This window comes from Gambusia affinis, linkage group LG15, assembly GCF_019740435.1.
Source record: "Gambusia affinis linkage group LG15, SWU_Gaff_1.0, whole genome shotgun sequence".
Taxonomy (NCBI): Eukaryota; Metazoa; Chordata; class Actinopteri; order Cyprinodontiformes; family Poeciliidae; genus Gambusia; species Gambusia affinis.
Window position 1 is genome coordinate 801,651 of NC_057882.1, and position 19,403 is coordinate 821,053.

The following is a 19,403-nucleotide window of genomic DNA, read 5'->3' on the forward strand; positions in this document are numbered from 1 at the left end:
CTATGCCAAATGGAACAGCTCCACATTGCAGTATCTGCCATGAAGCAAAAACTTCAAGCTCAGGCTGAAATAAGAGAAGATCTTCATGATGTTACGGCGGACCTGCGAAGCCGGGCGTCTGCTCTAGAACAACACACCAATCAAGGATGTGGAAGCCGATCTGTACCGGTGAAGGAGAAGGGTGCGGTGGACAAGGATCTGAACATCGCCCTGGATATGGACCACTGTCTTCAAGGTCTGGAGGGGGATTTTCTCTCAACTGTAAAGGGAGATACTCCAGCGGTGTGTACAAAGAAACTCCGGGATCTCCTAAGTGGAGCCAGGTTGTGTAACGGCACCACAGACAGCCCAAAGGTCCCACGGTTGTGAAGACGATGACTCGCTCTGGCCCTTCACTGGGACGCAGGAAAGCTGGACAAACTATTGCTGGTAGTCATCTTTTACAACTGTCATGGCATGCGCTTAGGGCAGAGCGCAGATGATAAAGCTCGCTGTTTGGTTGTCGACCAGTTGTTGCTGCACTGCAACAACTTGTGCTTGCAAGAAACTTTTTTAGCCAAACAGGATTTAAAAGGACTAAACTCTATCAATGATAGTTTCCTGGGTGCTGGAGAATCTACTACTGATCTCAGTTTGGGAATTAAAAGAGGAAGGATACCAGGAGGGGTGGCTACATTATGGAAAAAAAGCCTGGACTCAGTGGTAAATGTCATGAGATTAGGTGTGGACTGGTGTATTGAAGTACATGTGAAACAGCATGACAAAGAATTTATTATTTTAAATGTCTATGCTCCATATGAATGTCATCATAATGAAGAAAAATACCTTAGTAGACTTGCTTTTATTAGCTCTTTTATGCAAAATGAGAAGGCAAAAAGTATCTATGTCCTGGGTGACAGGAATGCAGACACCTCAGATAAAACCTCGGTGTTTGCTAAACACCTGATTCATTTTTGTACAGACTTTAATTTAATATTGTCAAGTAAAGAACTTTTGCCAGCTGCAAGTTACACTTATATAAGTGAAGCCTGGCACGCTACGCCTTGGTTGGACCATTGTATCACTACAGCAGATGCTCATGCTGCTTTGATATATATTAATATCTTATACAATGTGTCCAGTTTATCACATCCCCTTCGAGGTATCAATTAGATTTGCTCATATACCATTAACTGTAAATGTGAACAGTAATCAAAATCAGACTCGTATAGACTGGTCTTCTTTATCTACTGAACAAATAGCCTGTTACTATGCCCAAACTGATCAATTGTTATCTACCATTAACTTACCAAGAGAGGCAGTTACTTGTACAGACTGTATCTGATCTAATATTGGCCATAGAACCAATATAACTGGATTATATTCTGACATAATTGAAGCGATACTGGGAGCTAGCCTGCCTTGTAATAAAAGTAATGTAAAGATTAAAAATGGACCGGGCTGGAACACACATGTGTCTAAATTCCACAGTGAAGTGCGAGAAGCTTCTACTTCTTGGGCTCCAGCATGTAAACCTAGACAGAACCCTATATTTGAACATAAAAGTTGTCTAATGAAATATACAAATATGCACTATGCTTCATTAGACAGAATGAGCAAACCATGAGGGCTGATTCCTTGGCAAAACAGCTTATAGGTAAGGATACAAAAAACCTTTTGGAAAGAGGTTAAAGCTATCAATAATAATAAATCCTCCCTCCCTTGCACTGTCGATAGCGTTTCTGGGGTGAATATGATTGTAGATTTTTGGCAACACCATTACAGGAAGCTATTTACTTGTGTACAGAGTGAACCCTTCCAGGTTGACAAGGTTAGTACTGTAGAAACTATCAAAACACACAAGGTCTATCAAGCAATTAAAGAACTGTCTGTAAATAAATCCATAGGAATGGATCTTATTTCAGCTGAACATCTCAAATTTGCCAGTTCAAGAGTTGTCCCTCTCCATGCCATGTGTTTCACTTGTTTTATTATGCCTGGTTTTATTCCAGAAACCTTGATGAATGTTCTCCTATTTCCTGTGATTAAAAACAAAGCTGGTAAAATTGGCAGCTCTGATAACTACAGACCTATAGCCCTAGCTAGTACACTGTCTAAAGTCTTTGAACTAATTATTTTGCCAAAATTTACAATCAATTTGGGTTCAAGTCCAAACATGGCACTGATATGTGTATATATGGCCTAAAAGAATTACTGAATGATTATATCAGCAAAAATTCTATGGTTTTTCTGTGCTTTTTAGACACCACTAAGGCTTTTGATGGTGTAAAAATATTTTTAAAATTGTGCCAAGCTGGTGTGTCCAAATATATAGTATGCTGTCTGTCCTACTGGTATGCTAATCAAACAAAGCAGATCGAATGGGACAACTGTGTGTCTGCATCCTTTCGTGTCGGCAATGGAGTCAGACACAGAAGCATTTTATCTCCTATGTTGTTTAATTTTTATATGAATGATCGCTCTAAGCAGCTAAGCCTGTGTAGAACTGGCTGCATGGTTGGTGATACTATTATTAATCGTTTAATGTATACTGATGACATAATGGTTATTAATCCAAGTTCAGCTGGTCTTCAGAAGCTGCTTAATGTCTGTTCAGCATATGGTGAATTACTTGATGTCAAATTCAATCCATCAAAAAGTATCATCTTGATTTGTCGCACAAAGGAGGACAAAAATAGAGTATTTCCAAATTTCAAACTGTCTGGGACTTTATTGAATGTCTCAAATGCAGTCAAATATCTTGGCCATGTGTTGACAGATTGTCTGTCTGATAATGAGGTTCGAATGTTATAAGCTCAGGCAAATATCCTTGTCTGTAAATTTGGATTCTGTTCTGAAAAAGTGAAACTGAACTTGTTTAGATTATATTGTACATTACTGTATACTGCACATTCGTGGTGCAATTTTAAAAAAGCCAGTCTTCAAAAATTGAAGGTGGCCTATAATGATGCATTAAGACTTTTGTTAAATAAACCCAGATGGACCAGTGCCAGTGAACTGTTTGTATCTGCTGAATCAGCACTTTGATGGCTGTTTTAAGAAAGCTTATGTATAAATTTATTTGTCGTTTAAACGAGTCTAATAATAGAATTATCCTACTGTTGACTAATGTTAAATATAGTGCAGTAAAATACTCATCTGTACTCTGGTGACAACGGTATGATTGCCTTCTGAACGGTTAGGAGTCTTTTTTATTTTTATTGTACTTTTTATTCTTTTATCGTCTTTGTTTTCTTTTTTATGTAATTTGGACTCCAAGACTGTAATAAAATCTATCTATCTATCTAGACTGCAGTAAAAAAGTCAGATATAGGTTGCATAAAGGCAAAATAAAAGAAGGTGGATGGCATTTGTTTGCTGTGTGCATGTACCTTAAAAAGCTGGTCTCACCTGGCCACATCCATGATAAGATCCTCATGCTTCTTCACTTGATGGTTGTCGATGATCGAGGCGAGGCGAGCGATGATCCATTTCCTCAGGCGGAATATCGAGCTCTCTTTCCTAAACAAGAGAACATCAGAGTGATCACAAGAAGAGAGAGATATTTTCTGACATATCTACAGTTGAATAAACACTCACTGCTCTTTGCTTTTGTCTTTCTGCTTGCGGGTGCTGATGTCCAGCATACAGTCTGGCTGAGGCTGCAGAAATGTCCCTTTGAGCCAGTCCACATAGCTCCGCAGAGCTGCCGACTCCAGGTGCTGCACCACCCGCCACACTGTCGGCACCACGGGGTAACCGTTGTTGGTCAGTGAGGAGAAGCTCACCATGACCACCAGATGTTTGTCAGAGTCCTGACAGCCCTGCAGGAAGTCTGACACGTAGCTGTCCATTTCTGGGGCCAGTTTAAAGCGGTCCGGTTTCTGGGGAGAAAAATGCAGAATTCTGATCATCCAGCTGGTTTTGACTCCATCCAGGAGGGGATTAAATAAAAAAAAAAAAAAAAAAAAAGAGAGATCATCAATCTTTTTCTGCTAATTACCAATAATCAGCCATAATTATTGAAAACTAATAATGTAAACCTTTTAGGCAAAATTCCAATGCTTTTTTAAGTAGTAAAATTTGTTAATCATGACTTTGTGGAGCACTTAAGATTTTATTGTGATGAACCTTTTTGAGTTTCTCTCAAAATGTTTGGTTTTGTAGTCTTTGGATGTGTAACAATTCAGATGATGTACATTTAGCTTTAAATAAAAATAAAATAGCAACAATTCTAACCTTTTTCCAGCTATAGCTTACATATATGCTCCTTTTCTCTGCTAAACTCTCAATTCAGCATTTATTTCTTTGTTTTTCCATCCTTGTATCCAGACTTCCCTGCTGTATCCCCCTGGAAAGTTTCCTTTAGTGCATTTATGTGGGACTGCTGTAGAACAGCCAGACTCAAAAACAGTTGCCTCCCGTTGGCCATCAGATTGCTCAACAATCCCATCACTAAGACTGTATGAAAATGCTACATTTTGTATATTAAGCAACATATTATTTTTTGAAAGTTTTTTTTCTGCGTGCTCTGGTGGCCAAGAAATGACATTTCATTACCAATTTCACTGTTGTGTCTTTGTGCAACAATAATAAAAGAAGTCGAAGCTCGACTCTAAGTCTAAAGAAAATGTAAGGAGCCCTCTAGGGGACATGGGAATTTTTTTTCTTTTGCGGTGCCTTGCAAAAGGTTTTGCGTTCTCTCGCAATACTGTACTGATCAGTTCATGTGTCATAATTGAATACTGTAAGCCTTTCTTGTGGTGGCCACCGTATTTTCTGCTTTAATACTTCTCCACTCGTCAGCAATATGGAAACAGGTGGCGTCTGTTTTCCTGGTGGTGTTCTGCCAGTAATGATGATCCGGTCACCTGTGCGGTACCCACTATTTTGGAGTTTCTTCAGTCTCTTCTTGAGAAGGGCCACTCTCCTTTGACGCTTAAGGTATATGTAGCGGCTATATCGTCTAGTCATGCTGACATTGATGGCTGTACAGTGGAGAGCCATAATCTGGTTTCTCTTTTTTGTGTGGTGCTCGTAGACTGCACCTGCCAATGGTTCCGCGAGCACCAGTTTGGGACCTGCCTTTGGTCCTCAGTGCTCTGTGCCACCATCCTTTTGAGCCTTTGGTTCAGGCGGACCTCAAATGCTTGTCATGTAAGACTGCTTTTTTGTTGGCTATTGTCTCAGATAAAAAGGTCAGTGAACTACATGCCCCTTCTCAGATGGAGTTCAGATGGCTCTGGTGTTACCTTGTGGCCAAACCCGGTGTTTGTCCCTAAAGTGTTTTCTCATTTTCATTGTAACCAACCATTGAGATTGGTGCGTTTTCAGCCTACGTCAGCTACTGGGCACTGAGTTACTGTGCCCAGTCAGGGCACCGGAGGCATATATTGCAGCCACTGCTGTTATAAGACGCTCAGACCTGCTGTTCTTGTGTTATGGGGGCCCTAGATTAAGTTGTCTTCTGTCCAAACAGTGTCTCTCCCATTGGATTGTGGATGTCATCTGCCACGCCTAGGCTGCAGGGCGCCACCCCCAGCCAGTTGGCATGAAGGCACACTCTACTAGGAGCGTTTCCACTTCCTGGGCAGCCTTGAGAGGAGTTCCACTGGAAGCTATATGTGCTGCTGCATCATGGGCTTCTCCAAGCACGTTCACTAGATTTCACAATGTGAATGGGGCCTCCTCTCATCCTGTGGACCAGTTCTTTTACAGGGGTCCTCTGGGCCTTCTCAGTGAGGTATGTGCTCAAGATTCCTTGTGAAACCGCTGGCATTAGTCATTCAGTGCTTTCAGCACAGCACTCTGGTGGTCAGTAAGGATGAAATAGAACAAAAGTTACATATGTAACTATGGTTCTATGAATCCCGGATGACCGCCAGAGATTCTCTGTCACTCAGAATCCTTGCATTTCGCGAGGAGATTCTTTAGGAACAGAGCCTTGGATGACATCATGCTATATAGCCTCTGAACGATCACCCGATATGTCCCAGGTGTGACTCTGTTGATATTGCTCGAACGGCGCATGCGCAGGGAACATTCAGTGCTTTCAGCACCGCCCTCTGGCGGTCATCTGGGATTTATAGAACCGTAGTTACATACGTAACGTTCGGTTTATTTCGCAAAACTGCAATGTAAATACATGATTTGTATCACACAAGACACATAATCAATAACCGGATGTTGCCTCTGATGCAAACCACCAAGAAGACGACAGGAAATAATAGGAGGATCATTCTGCTGCATGTTTTTTAACAACATTGTGTGAACAAACTTATTTACATGTGATTTAAATGTGTTTCTTATTTAATAGAAACACCACAATTGATTGGCCAAGGAGAGGCTGGACTTGCTGTTGCCATGGAACCGGATTAACGCCGCCGATACAGGTCAACGTGCGATGGAGAAGCTTACTGAGTTCAGACGTGAGGACCAGTGACTGAACATCGAATCACAGGAGGAGGTTCGCATTATTATAAGAGCTTCTGTTACCAAAGTTATCTGTCATAGGTCTTTGTTAGATATTGTGGAATAAAATAATTATTCACAGTATGTTTACTTTTATTAGAAGTTTATTTAGTGTTAATCTTACATGTTTAATCAGTTTATTATATTTTACTCAGACTTACAGAGTCATTGTTTCTCTTCTAGCCTTCACAAGTTTGCTCCAGTGTGATAAGTAAATAATTGTCATACCTCCAGAGTGACAGACCAGACCCAACGGCTGAGTGATTGTTATTAGGCACAGAATATTCTGCCTGAAACTGGTTTTTAACTAAAGGTTGCATTTTTCTCACTATGTGTATTAATCTGATAAGCTTTTTTAGAATATCAGCGATGACACCCTGTCTGTGTGCGAAGGGCATTAAACAGTAAATATAGAGAAGTGATTCCTTTGTCTAGTCAGATCTCAGATCTCTCTGGGTTCTCCATCTGGCCAGATGTAATAAAGCTGTTTTGTTCTCTCCTTTTAACAAGGTTTGGACTTTGATCATTTCTCGCACTCGATAATATTTAACCAATTACCGAACGGAGCAAATGTTGTAGTGTTTATCAAATGTTGGACTTATCTAGTATAAGTAGACCTCAGGCTACTAGTAGAGAGGGCCCCCACCTTAGTGTGGTGTTTTGCCTTCCTCCCACCAGCAGGGACCTCGAGGGATGCCCTTTCACATCTCTACCTTTGGAAGTTTCTGTTCTATTTGTTCATCTATGTTTTAATAGCTCGTTTAGTTATTTGTTGGGGGTTCTTTTTCTAATATCACAGGGTGACCTTAATAATCTAAATAATGGTTGAGAACGGTATGAATAATCCTATAAAACGCAAAAAATTTTTAACTAAAATGCGAAAAGAGAAAGCACAGATAATTTATTTAGAGAAAACACACCCGTCTAAATCGGAACATGAAAAACTTAGGGGCTTTGGCTACGCAAATACATGTTATAGCTCATTCAGACTTGGAAACAAAAGAGGAGTTTCAATTTTAATTCATGACTCAGTAAAATTTGACGCAGCCATGATCTATCAGATAAAGAAGGGAGATATGTGATAGTGAAGGGGACTAACCTGGCAGTTAACCTGGTAATACTATGGGACGCACAATATTAAGAGGAAAATTGAGATCAAAAACTGTGGCCTTTAAAAAATCCAGTATAGAAGCCTATGAAAAAGAAAGAGCTAAATTAATAGAACTAGAAAAACAACATAAATCAACCCGAAATCCTAACCTTTACCTAAAAATAAAGGAATTAAGAAACAACATTGATAAAATGTTTACATATGAAATTGAAAAGAAATCAAAATTTATTAGACAATCATACCATGAAGTCAGACCTAAAGGAAAAAAACTGCTGGCAAAGAAACTGAAAAAGCAACAGTCAGATAGAAATATCTATAAATTAAATGATACACCACCCTGTAATTATTGAGGACACGTTTAGGACATACTATTAGAGATTATACAGTCAACCTCTGTCCGCTGACGATGGACAGATAGAAACCTTCTTGGATTTACTGGACTTGCCCTCAATTGGAGAAACCCAAAACAAACTTTTCACTTCTCGCATAACAAGAATAGAAATACAAAAAGCAATTAATAGGTTAAAAAATGGTAAAACACCAGGTAGTGATGGATTGCCATCTGAGTGGTACAAATCCTTTAGTGAAGATCTCCTGCCATTACTAGAAAAATCATTTAATTATACTCTGGAACATGCAGTGCTTCCTCCGTCTTGGAGAGAAACAATTATAACAGTTATTCCAAAAAAAAAAAAAAAAGGATGAATGAGACATGCTCTGATTATAGACCAATATCTATTCTAAACATGGATTATAAAATTTGTAGCTCAATATTAGCAAAACGATTTAAACAATTCATTGGAGATATCACAGATGAGGACCAAACAGGATTTATTAGAGGTCGCCAAACACGAGATAATACCAGGAGGGCACTTCACATTATAGATCATATTCAAAATAAACAAATAAAAGCTATTTTAATCAGTTTCGATGCAGAGAAAGCTTTCGACAGTGTAAGCTGGAACTTCTTATATAAAGCACTTGGAAAATTTGATTTTAATGAAAAGGCCGTACAGTGTGTGAGGACCTTATACCAATCACCAGTGGCCAGATTCAAGATTAACAGAAATCTAACTGATAATATAAAACTGGAACGTTCCACACGTCAGGGTTGCTGTTTACAACACTATTTGCAATTTATATTGAAGCACTGGCACAACACCCAAGACAACATAATGATCTCAAGGGTATTGATATACATAATGAATTTCACACAATAGGTTTGTTCGCGGATGATGTAATTTGTTATCTATCAAACCTGGAAAATTCACTGCCCTGTCTAATCAAACAGTTGGAGATATTTGGCTTCTACTCAGGATATAAATTAAATTTGAAAAAGACACAGGTTTTAACATTCGGTTATACACCATCAGAAACGATTCGTAGACAATATAAATTAAATTGGAATGCTACTATAATGACATACCTAGGAATACAATTAACAAAAAACAGATGACCTATATAAAGCAAATTTTATTAAAGTGGACCAAGAAATTAAGAGGGACATTAGAAGGTGGGATGCCCCAACACTAGATTTCAGCTCTAGAATTGAAACCATAAAAACGAACATATTACCAAAGTTATTATATCTTTTCCTGGCACTACCTATAGAAATCCCAGACAGACAGTTTAAAACATGGAACCGGATTATATCTGGATTTATATGGAACGCCAAAAAACCCAGAATAAGATTTGCAACTTTACAATTACCAAAAGAGAAGGGAGGTATGGCATTACCAGACTTTAGAGAATATTACCATGCTGCTCAAATAACTCCCATAATAAATATAAGTGACATAAATTATGAAGCGAAATGAAAAAATACTGAACAAAAAGTTCATGGAAGAGAATTGTGGAGTATCATTGGAAATATAGAGACCACCAAGAATACACTTGAGAAAGTTAATGCTGTTACTAATTTCTCACTAGGTAAATGGTTATATATAATTCGGAAATGCAAACTAGAGGAACAATTATGTTTGATCCAATGGCCAGCCAATAACAAATATTTTACTCAAGACCTAAGATCTAAACAATGGCTAGAAAGAGGTTTGACCTTAAAGATGGGCATTTCACAAGTTTCCAGGAACTACAACAAGAATTTGCTCTAAGAACTCAAGATCATTTTAGATATTTATAATTAAGGGATTTTTATAACAAAGAAATAAAACACAGAGTAGACCAAAATGAAAATGGGATTGTCAAAATGCTGGTCGAGACCTATAAGGGTCAAAACCACAGAACAGTGTCCTTAATTTATAAACATCTATTGGAAAATAGAGGCACTAATACTTTGGATATTAAAACAAAATGGGAAAGGGAATTGGATATTCTGCTAACAGAAAACGACTGGTTTAATATCTGGAAGACCCAAACTACGACATCCTCCTCCAGAATTTGGAGAGAACATTGTTAGAAGAATATAATCAGATTTTTTAGAACACCAAAAATTACCAGTAAATTCAAATCTACTGTTCAACCGTGTTGGAGAAACTGTGGAGCATTTAATGTTAACCAAGCACATATTTTTTGGCTTTGTCCTAGAATGACACAGTTCTGGAACGAAATACACAAAGAGATTGTGATAATATTAGGCTACACAATACCCAAGACTGGTCTGGTTTTATATTTTGGCCTTTTGGAGAATGTTGTTCTTAATAATGACTGTTATTTGTTTAAAATTCTGTTGGTGGCTGCCAAAAAGGTAATGACTAGGAAGTGGTGCCAATCTGACCCTCCCACCAGAAAGGAATGGATACAGACTGTGAACTCATTATATGAGATGGAGATTCTAACACATAGACTGAGGACACAAGAAGAGCAATGCCAGGACAAATGGGAAAAATGGATAAACATCACATCAACACTACAGGACTAATTTTGGATATGAACAGTACCCTTGAATCTTGTGATACTGTAATAAGAGTCTCCCCCTAGTATGTTATATTTGTTTTGTTTGTTCTGCTTTATTTTTGTTTGTTTGTTTGTTTTTTGCAGTGTTTGATTTTTCTTTTTGAAAGCATTCTAAAAATTTCAATAAAAATAAAGTTATAAAAAAAAAAGAAACGCCACAATTGTGAAATTGTGTTTTTTCAACATTGGAGAAATATGAACAAAGTATTGTGCACATCTGCAACAGACTGGCGACCTGTCCAGGGTGAACCTCACCTCTCGCCTGGAACACAGCTGGAGATTGGCACCAGCAACCCTGCCGACCCCAATAGGGACGAAGGGTGTACAGAAAATGGATGGATGGATGGATGGATATTGTGCACATTTGTAATGGAAAGGCAGCAAGTGTATTTAGTCAGAGGCTTCATCAGAATAGCTGCAATACAGACTGCTAAAGGAAATTCTGTAGCACTCTATAGCCGTCTGTAGTAATTCTTACCGCTAACAGTATCTACAACAACTATGAACAACCTGGAATAATGAGTTATGAAAACATTTAATTTTCCATTCAGATTAATACAAGTATTTTTGAATTTGAAACAGAAGGTTCACGTCTTCTTCACCATATTATGTTAGAATATGTTAACTTAAAATTTTCTTTATAAATACTTGAAGAAAATCTGAAACTGAGACTGACCTGAGCTGAAACTACGTGTTCGCCGTAGTGCATCATCACCTCTCCAGACAAAACCTCTTTTAGTTGGGATAAGGACAGCAGAGGGAGGGCACTGCCCAGCAGACGGTAGCTCAAGTAACTACACAACAGGAAAATATATCATTAGACTGAAAATGACTGGAAGAAAAAGAGGAAAGGTGATGTCTACAGAGTTGAAAACATAAAGACTGAATAAAAAGTTAAATGTTACATATAGCTGGTTAGTAGGAGTAAATTCCTCTTTTCATCAACTGTCTCATATCAAAGCAAACCATCCCAATAAGTGATGGTTTAGCAGCTGCCAGTTATGGACTCACTGTGACGGTCCGGACGGCTCCTTGAACATTCCCTCAGTGATGGCTTTGTCCCAGAACAGCTGGAAACTGTCTTCCTTCAAGGAGAGCTTCAGTAAGTCCAGGGCCACAGAGGGGAGGACGCGCTCCTTCTTCACTGAGTGGGCCGCCATCTTCAACACCTCCACTAGCCTGTCAGATGGAAGATACAGATGAGTAAACGAACTGATTTCAATTAGAACTAATTTTAAAACACAGTAGAGTCGCTGCAAATAGAAAAAAAATGAAGAAATTCTAAGATTAATCGCAGACATTTTTAAGAAAAAAAACTTGGAGCCGAGATGTGAGGGGTGGTTGGTTTGGTTCTCTAGTTGCATTTTGAATTTTATCCTTTTTCATCCATCCATCCAGCCATTTTCTGTACACCCTTGTCCCTACTGGGGTCTGGAGTTTCTGGTGCCTATCTCCAGCTAACGTTCCGGGCGAGAGGCAGGTTACAGCCTGAACAGGTCACCAGTCTGTCGCAGGGCAACACAGAAACAGACAGGACAAACAACCATGCACACATGCACACACACACACACACACACACACACACACACACACACACACACACACACACCTAGGGAGAATTTAGAGAGACCAATTAACCTAGTCGTCATGTTCTTGGACTGTGGGAGGAAGTCAGAGAACCCGGAGAGAATCCATGCATGCACAGGGAGAACATGCAAACTCCATGCAGAAAGAGTTCAGGCCGGGAATCGAACCCAGAACCTTCTTGCCGCAAGGCAACAATGCTACCAACTGCAGCACTGTGCAGCTCTTTTAACCATTTTCATTTTGTTGAAAAAGCAACAAAAAAGGGCTGAAACAGGTGCACTGAATATTTTTCTGATGCACCATTTTGTCAGTATTATATTGTTAAGAACATCAAAAGTTATATATGTACACAATAACAATTATATTTTTAATTTGTTTGACTGGCTCTAATAAAACTATTTGAAATAAGAAAATAGAAAAATACATTGAAATTTCTAAGGTTCTCAGGTTCCTTGATTGAGAAAGTTTTGCAATGGAAAAAAAATGAAGGAATTACAAGACTATCTCCATTTATACATCAAAATTTCTTTACTAATCTCCAAACAAGGTGCAACAAAAGAAAATACTGTTTGTTGATGCATTTATAAACAAAAACAAAATGTGTTTCCTTTTAGTTTTGACATTTTTCAGGATTTAGTAGCTGATTACCAATCAGAGCAATTCAGGGGGAAATTTGACTGATTGCTTTGGTCCATCCCTTATGTTGTTTTGGATTGAGATGGCAACCTTTGACCATAAGCTACTGTGTCTATAAATTAAAAAAAAGTCTTCAATTAGGGCTGGACGATGTGGCTGAAAAACGTATCACAATTTAAGGGTTCATATCGATAGTGATTATTAATGATTAATTAATTTTTTTGTTTTAAATATCTAAAATACTGACAACTGGTAATGTAAACGTTCCTGTTTTATCCTCAAGCTATTGTACTATTTTTTTCTTTCACGCTACATTATTGCTGTTTACTTTTGAAGAGTTATGAGGCACAGCGGTAAAACCCTAATCTGCTGCTGTGACAATTACTCAAAAAGTTGTTGCTAGGTAATCAAAGAGTGAATCATTTGCTAAGTAACCAAAGGATGACTAAGTGAATTAGTTGATACTGTCAAGAAAATCCGAGATCATCCCACTTCCCCATGCTGGAGATTTTAGTTTAACAGTAAAAATAAATAAAGTTATCTTTAAAATTAATTACTCAAGTAAAATCTAGACCCAACATTAGACTTAAATGTCAATAAAGTCAATTTGGTTGTGTGTGTTGTTTCTGTCTCCTGCAAACTTTGCTTTAATTCTACTTTTTTCTATTTAATCATAAGAAATCATAGTCAAGACAGAGAGAGTCATGAAACAGGAAAAGCAGTTTCCTGGAAAAAGAGGAAGTAAGTTTCCAGCCTGCAGATTTATAAAAATAGTTCAGACTATTACTTAGCATGAAAGTTTTAAAAAAAAGAAATCTAAATATTGTGAGTAATTGGATAAGATTCAAAGTAAAATACTTATATTAATATTGGTTTACTTGTAATAATACTTACACTTACACTTACATTAGTGGAAACTCTTACAAGTAAAACAAGTAACTGTAACTTTGATATCAAATAATAAGAATCATGAATTATTCTTGGTTTCTTTACAGAAAACATTTGTAATAACTCACATTAAGATTATAATAAGAGTAACTGATAAATTATGGTTATCATAACATTATAAAAGAATGATAAATCAGAGAAGTAAAAGAAGTTATAAATGTGATTTTTACTCTGAACTTGAAATGTTATAAATGTGATTTTTACTCTGAACTTGAAATGGTGTCAAAGGTGTAACTGCAATTAAAGATCACTGATGTGTTGGAGGTAGATTGTAGGTGAAAGGTTAAGGGAGAAAGAGGAACTAACAGGAGAGCAGAGATGGTCAACACCTTATTTGGAAACAGGAGAGCAGAGATGGTCAATGCCTTATTTGAAAACAGGTTGTTAAGCAACCTGAGACATTAGCACAGACATCAGGACACAATGTCTCTAAGACAGTGATGGAGATGAGATCATCTGTCCAAGCAGGTAGCCAATGAAATAAGCACAGCAACAGTGCTAGCCAATGCAAATGAACCAAAAGGGTGGATGAACCCTATAAAAGGTGGGTGCAAAAGAGGAAACTTTGGTTGGATCCTCCAGGCAGCTTCGAGTCAAGATCGAGATGGACAAAGAACTCTGCAGCTGAAGAAGAGCCGGGGCCACAGAGCCGAAGACTGTCCTGATCATGGGGACCAACCCGTCTGCCCCGCAACATGTGGCTTCAAATCGCACTTCTCTCATCAGCTGGGTTCAGACCCCAAAGACGAAGATGAAGACCAAGGTAAAGGCAAAGGCAAAGACAAAGACAAGGACAAAGACAAAGACAAAGAACAAAGACAAAGAAGAAGAACTGATGCCTTCCTTCCTGCCAGCACCCAAGTCCTGTGTGACATCACCATCCATGAGGAGAAGAAAGCTCATCAGGCCTACAGAGATCCCTGCCTTCGTCGACCAACATCCTCCTACTGCTGCAACACCTCCTTCATCATCAGGCCAGGTCTGGGGTTCGAAAAGCCAAACTCTGTCCGTCTCTCTCAAAGGTTCCCTTTTTAGTTCTCAGTGTCAGCCTTAGGGAAAGATAGACTAGATGATAGATTTTTCTTATTTGATTATTTCTGCTACTGAATTAAGCTGTACTGACCCTTGCAAAATTGCCTTACTAATAAAATATTTAGCATAAAGAAAATCTAAAAGATGTTGTGGACATTCGATTAATGAGTCACCTTAAAGTTCTTTGATGGTTGTAAAATAGCTATGATGTTCGATTCTGGAGAGGAAGAGGTGGAAAATGTTTTATTGGTTCCTGATAGCCCATATTTAAAACATCATCCTTGGGACTCGCCCGAGTCACTAAAACCTACCTGGTTCAGTAACAAGAGCAAATTGTAATAAAAGAGAACGAGCGACCGTTAACAGGTGTGTTCTGTGAAACTAGTTGGCTGCAGGCTGCTCAGTCTGGCTAATTCACAGGGGAAGAAGGGTGGGACACCTGGATGGAGGTCGTCAGAAACCAGGCGAATCGCTCGATGCCAGCTTAAACAGAGTTTACTTCAGTTCTGGACAGGGTAAATCTCAGCAGATTTAGGAAACTCGATTAACCCGTTAGATGGAGAGCTGGTACCACATCTCCCCTCTCCGAAGAGTAAGTAGAGCGTGAGTGAGTAGTGAGAGAGGTAAGGACGGGGGGTGGGGGGATGTGGCGCAATAACAAGTGGCGCCCAACGTGGGGCTTGAAAACGAACAGGGACTTCACAACTTATGGACGAAGAAAGCAGAACTGAGGCTCCGCCGGAAACTCGAGGTGCAGCGACAGGACAACACCTGAGAAGAAGCCCTATGGAGGGGCAAAGATGAAGTTCTTTCAAGCCACCAAGAAAGATTGTCTCTGCCGGGTCGGGGACAGAACACCTAAGGACAGGTGGTCCTAGAGAGGTAATGCAGTGCGTGCATATGGTACTGGATATGCAGGCGTGCTACAAACCCGTGAAGAACTGAGCAAGCAGAACTTCTGGATGACCCTTCAGCCCATCCGATGCAGCTGTGGGACTGTGAGTATGTGTTCACACGCAGGGACCCAGGGCAGCGGATGGAAGGTTTGTTCATCAAGAGCACAGTCCCATGGGGTTCAGTCTGCATGGATGTAGCAGAGCCAATGGGGATAACAGGAAGAGAGGTGAGAAGTACCTCTTGGTTCTGATGGACTCACAGTAACAGTGACAGCTGCTAGAAGAGCAGGTCTTCCCCTGCAGAGGAACTCCGTTCACGTCACAGAAAGCAGAGAGGCGAAGACACTTCTCCTTTGCCCAGAGAAGGAAAAAGGGAAGTTGCAGCTCAAAGTGTCATTGGAAACAGGGCAGAGAGTCAAGATCGGCCTGCAGCCACGGTGATTAAGCTGAGGTTCAACGCCCAAGAGTTTGTAAAGTAAGTACTGAACTGCAACACAGTACTACTGATGAAGAAAGGGGTCCAAGGGGTGCTCAAGCCAGTTCTTAGCTAAAGCGAACCAGAACATTACAAGAAGATATCCAGAGGATCAAGCATCATGCCATCCTACAATAGACTGGCCACTATTACAGGATGGTTGCCGTTCAAAGAACAACTTCAAGGCTTTGGACTGGGAGGGCCGTGAAGAAATTGGACTATGCTAAAGAAGAACTCCTGTCACAAACTGATGGATTAAACTGGAAAAGGGGCTGAAGTCGTGAGGAAGAAGTGGCGTCATAGGAAATCACTAAGATCAACCCTGTAACAAAGCATTGAAGTCAGACCCAACACCTAGAAGGATCTGGCAACTGTTTCGTCCTGATATCTAGAGCACCTGTCCTGGATATTCAGCACTGTAAGTTTTGCAGTTTTGTTTTTTTTTAATTGGACAATTCCTGATGCCTCCGACAACTCCAGTACCCCTTAAAGACCACAGCTACGGAAAAGGATCACGATTACGAGGAAAGCGTCATGCTGCTTATTTTTTTGCTTTGCTCTGCTGAATGTTCGAGATTTTTTTTTTTTTGAGGCCTTCTTCCTTCCCACATCCTGAAGAAACGACAGTTCATCCAGCGAAGGTTCCTGTGAAAGAATCAGAGCGATCCAAGTTCTCTTCGACATTCATCACCTAATGGGGGAAATTAAAACTCCAAGGAGGGGGTGTCAAGAGAGGTGGAGTTTTGATGACTACACTGAGCCCTTTGTGACAACTGAGGATGAAGAATCTGCAACTTCACATCCCAGAAGAACCTCTTCTCTTTCCAGACGATGACGACGCAGAACTGCAGGAGGGTGATGGATTCCCAGCATGGGAAAGGTCTGACCTCGTGGACGGTGTCAAGAAAATCCGAGATCATCCCACTTCCCCATGCTGGAGATTTTAGTTTAACAGTAAAAATAAATAAAGTTATCTTTAAAATTAATTACTCAAGTAAAATCTAGACCCAACATTAGACTTAAATGTCAATAAAATCAATTTGGTTGTGTGTGTTGTTTCTGTCTCCTGCAAACTTTGCTTTAATTCTACTTTTTCTATTTAATCATAAGAAATCATAGTCAAGACAGAGAGAGTCATGAAACAGGAAAAGCAGTTTCCTGGAAAAAGAGGAAGTAAGTTTCCAGCCTGCAGATTTATAAAAATAGTTCAGACTATTACTTAGCATGAAAGTTTTAAAAAAAGAAATCTAAATATTGTGAGTAATTGGATAAGATTCAAAGTAAAATACTTATATTAATATTGGTTTACTTGTAATAATACTTACACTTACACTTACATTAGTGGAAACTCTTACAAGTAAAACAAGTAACTGTAACTTTGATATCAAATAATAAGAATCATGAATTATTCTTGGTTTCTTTACAGAAAACATTTGTAATAACTCACATTAAGATTATAATAAGAGTAACTGATAAATTATGGTTATCATAACATTATAAAAGAATGATAAATCAGAGAAGTAAAAGAAGTTATAAATGTGATTTTTACTCTGAACTTGAAATGTTATAAATGTGATTTTTACTCTGAACTTGAAATGGTGTCAAAGGTGTAACTGCAATTAAAGATCACTGATGTGTTGGAGGTAGATTGTAGGTGAAAGGTTAAGGGAGAAAGAGGAACTAACAGGAGAGCAGAGATGGTCAACACCTTATTTGGAAACAGGAGAGCAGAGATGGTCAATGCCTTATTTGAAAACAGGTTGTTAAGCAACCTGAGACATTAGCACAGACATCAGGACACAATGTCTCTAAGACAGTGATGGAGATGAGATCATCTGTCCAAGCAGGTAGCCAATGAAATAAGCACAGCAACAGTGCTAGCCAATGCAAATGAACCAAAAGGGTGGATGAACCCTATAAAAGGTGGGTGCAAAAGAGGAAACTTTGGTTGGATCCTCCAGGCAGCTTCGAGTCAAGATCGAGATGGACAAAGAACTCTGCAGCTGAAGAAGAGCCGGGGCCACAGAGCCGAAGACTGTCCTGATCATGGGGACCAACCCGTCTGCCCCAAAACATGTGGCTTCAAATCGCACTTCTCTCATCAGCTGGGTTCAGACCCCAAAGACGAAGATGAAGACCAAGGTAAAGGCAAAGGCAAAGACAAAGGCAAAGACAAAGACAAAGAACAAAGACAAAGAAGAAGAACTGATGCCTTCCTTTCTGCCAGCACCCAAGTCCTGTGTGACTTCACCATCCATGAGGAGAAGAAAGCTCATCAGGCCTACAGAGATCCCTGCCTTCGCCGACCAACATCCTCCTACTGCTGCAACACCTCCTTCATCATCAGGCCAGGTCTGGGGTTCAAAAGCCAAACTGTCCGTCTCTCTCAAAGGTTCCCTTGTTAGTTCTCAGTGTCAGCATTAGGGAAAGATAGACTAGATGATTGATTTTTCTTATTTGATTATTTCTGCTACTGAATTAAGCTGTACTGACCCTTGCAAAATTGCCTTACTAATAAAATATTTAGCATAAAGAAAATCTAAAAGATGTTGTGGACATTCGATTAATGAGTCACCTTAAAGTTCTTTGATGGTTGTAAAATAGCTATGATGTTCGATTCTGGAGAGGAAGAGGTGGAAAATGTTTTATTGGTTCCTGATAGCCCATATTTAAAACATCATCCTTGGGACTCGCCCGAGTCACTAAAACCTACCTGGTTCAGTAACAAGAGCAAATTGTAATAAAAGAGAACGAGCGACCGTTAACAGGTGTGTTCTGTGAAACTAGTTGGCTGCAGGCTGCTCAGTCTGGCTAATTCACAGGGGGAAGAAGGTTGGGACACCTGGATGGAGGTCGTTAGAAACCAGGCGAATCGTTTCTCGATGCCAGCTTAAACAGAGTTTACTTCAGTTCTGGACAGGGTAAATCTCAGCAGATTTAGGAAACTCGATTAACCCGTTAGATGGAGAGCTGGTACCACATCTCCCCTCTCAGAAGAGGAAGTAGAGAGTGAGTGAGTAGAGAGAGAGGGAAGGAAGGGGGGTGGGGGGATGTGGCGCAATAACAATACCACCAATCTTTCTTAGCTCGCCATGAGAGGTCATTAATTTTGTTAGAAGAGTTTAAAAAGTGTCTGCCTGAACAGATTGTGATTTATTTAAATGAACAGAAAGTGTCATCATTGACAAATGCAGCACTGTTGGCTGATGAATTTATTTTGACTCATAAAAATGTGTTTTCTTCACAGAATTCGTTTCGGGAAAATTTATCCAACCGAGAAAATGCACATTTAAAGTCAGTGGGTAAAAATGTGCCATTAGTTGCGTCAAAAGCAAACAGCCGTGATTGCTTTTAT

At 39.4% G+C, this 19,403-nt stretch overlaps 1 protein-coding gene across 1 annotated transcript in view; it reads right to left on the reverse strand.

The window, feature by feature from the left end:
• mybbp1a (MYB binding protein (P160) 1a) overlaps positions 1-19,403 on the reverse strand; it is a 56,411-nt gene that overhangs the window by 26,241 nt on the left and 10,767 nt on the right. Inside the window, exons 7-10 of the mRNA XM_044141567.1 lie at positions 11,486-11,653; positions 11,151-11,268; positions 3,580-3,863; positions 3,391-3,501 (exon numbers count right to left, since the gene is read on the reverse strand). Of these exons, the coding sequence (XP_043997502.1) occupies positions 3,391-3,501; positions 3,580-3,863; positions 11,151-11,268; positions 11,486-11,653 (681 nt within the window). The remainder of the gene's footprint in view (positions 1-3,390; positions 3,502-3,579; positions 3,864-11,150; positions 11,269-11,485; positions 11,654-19,403) is intronic.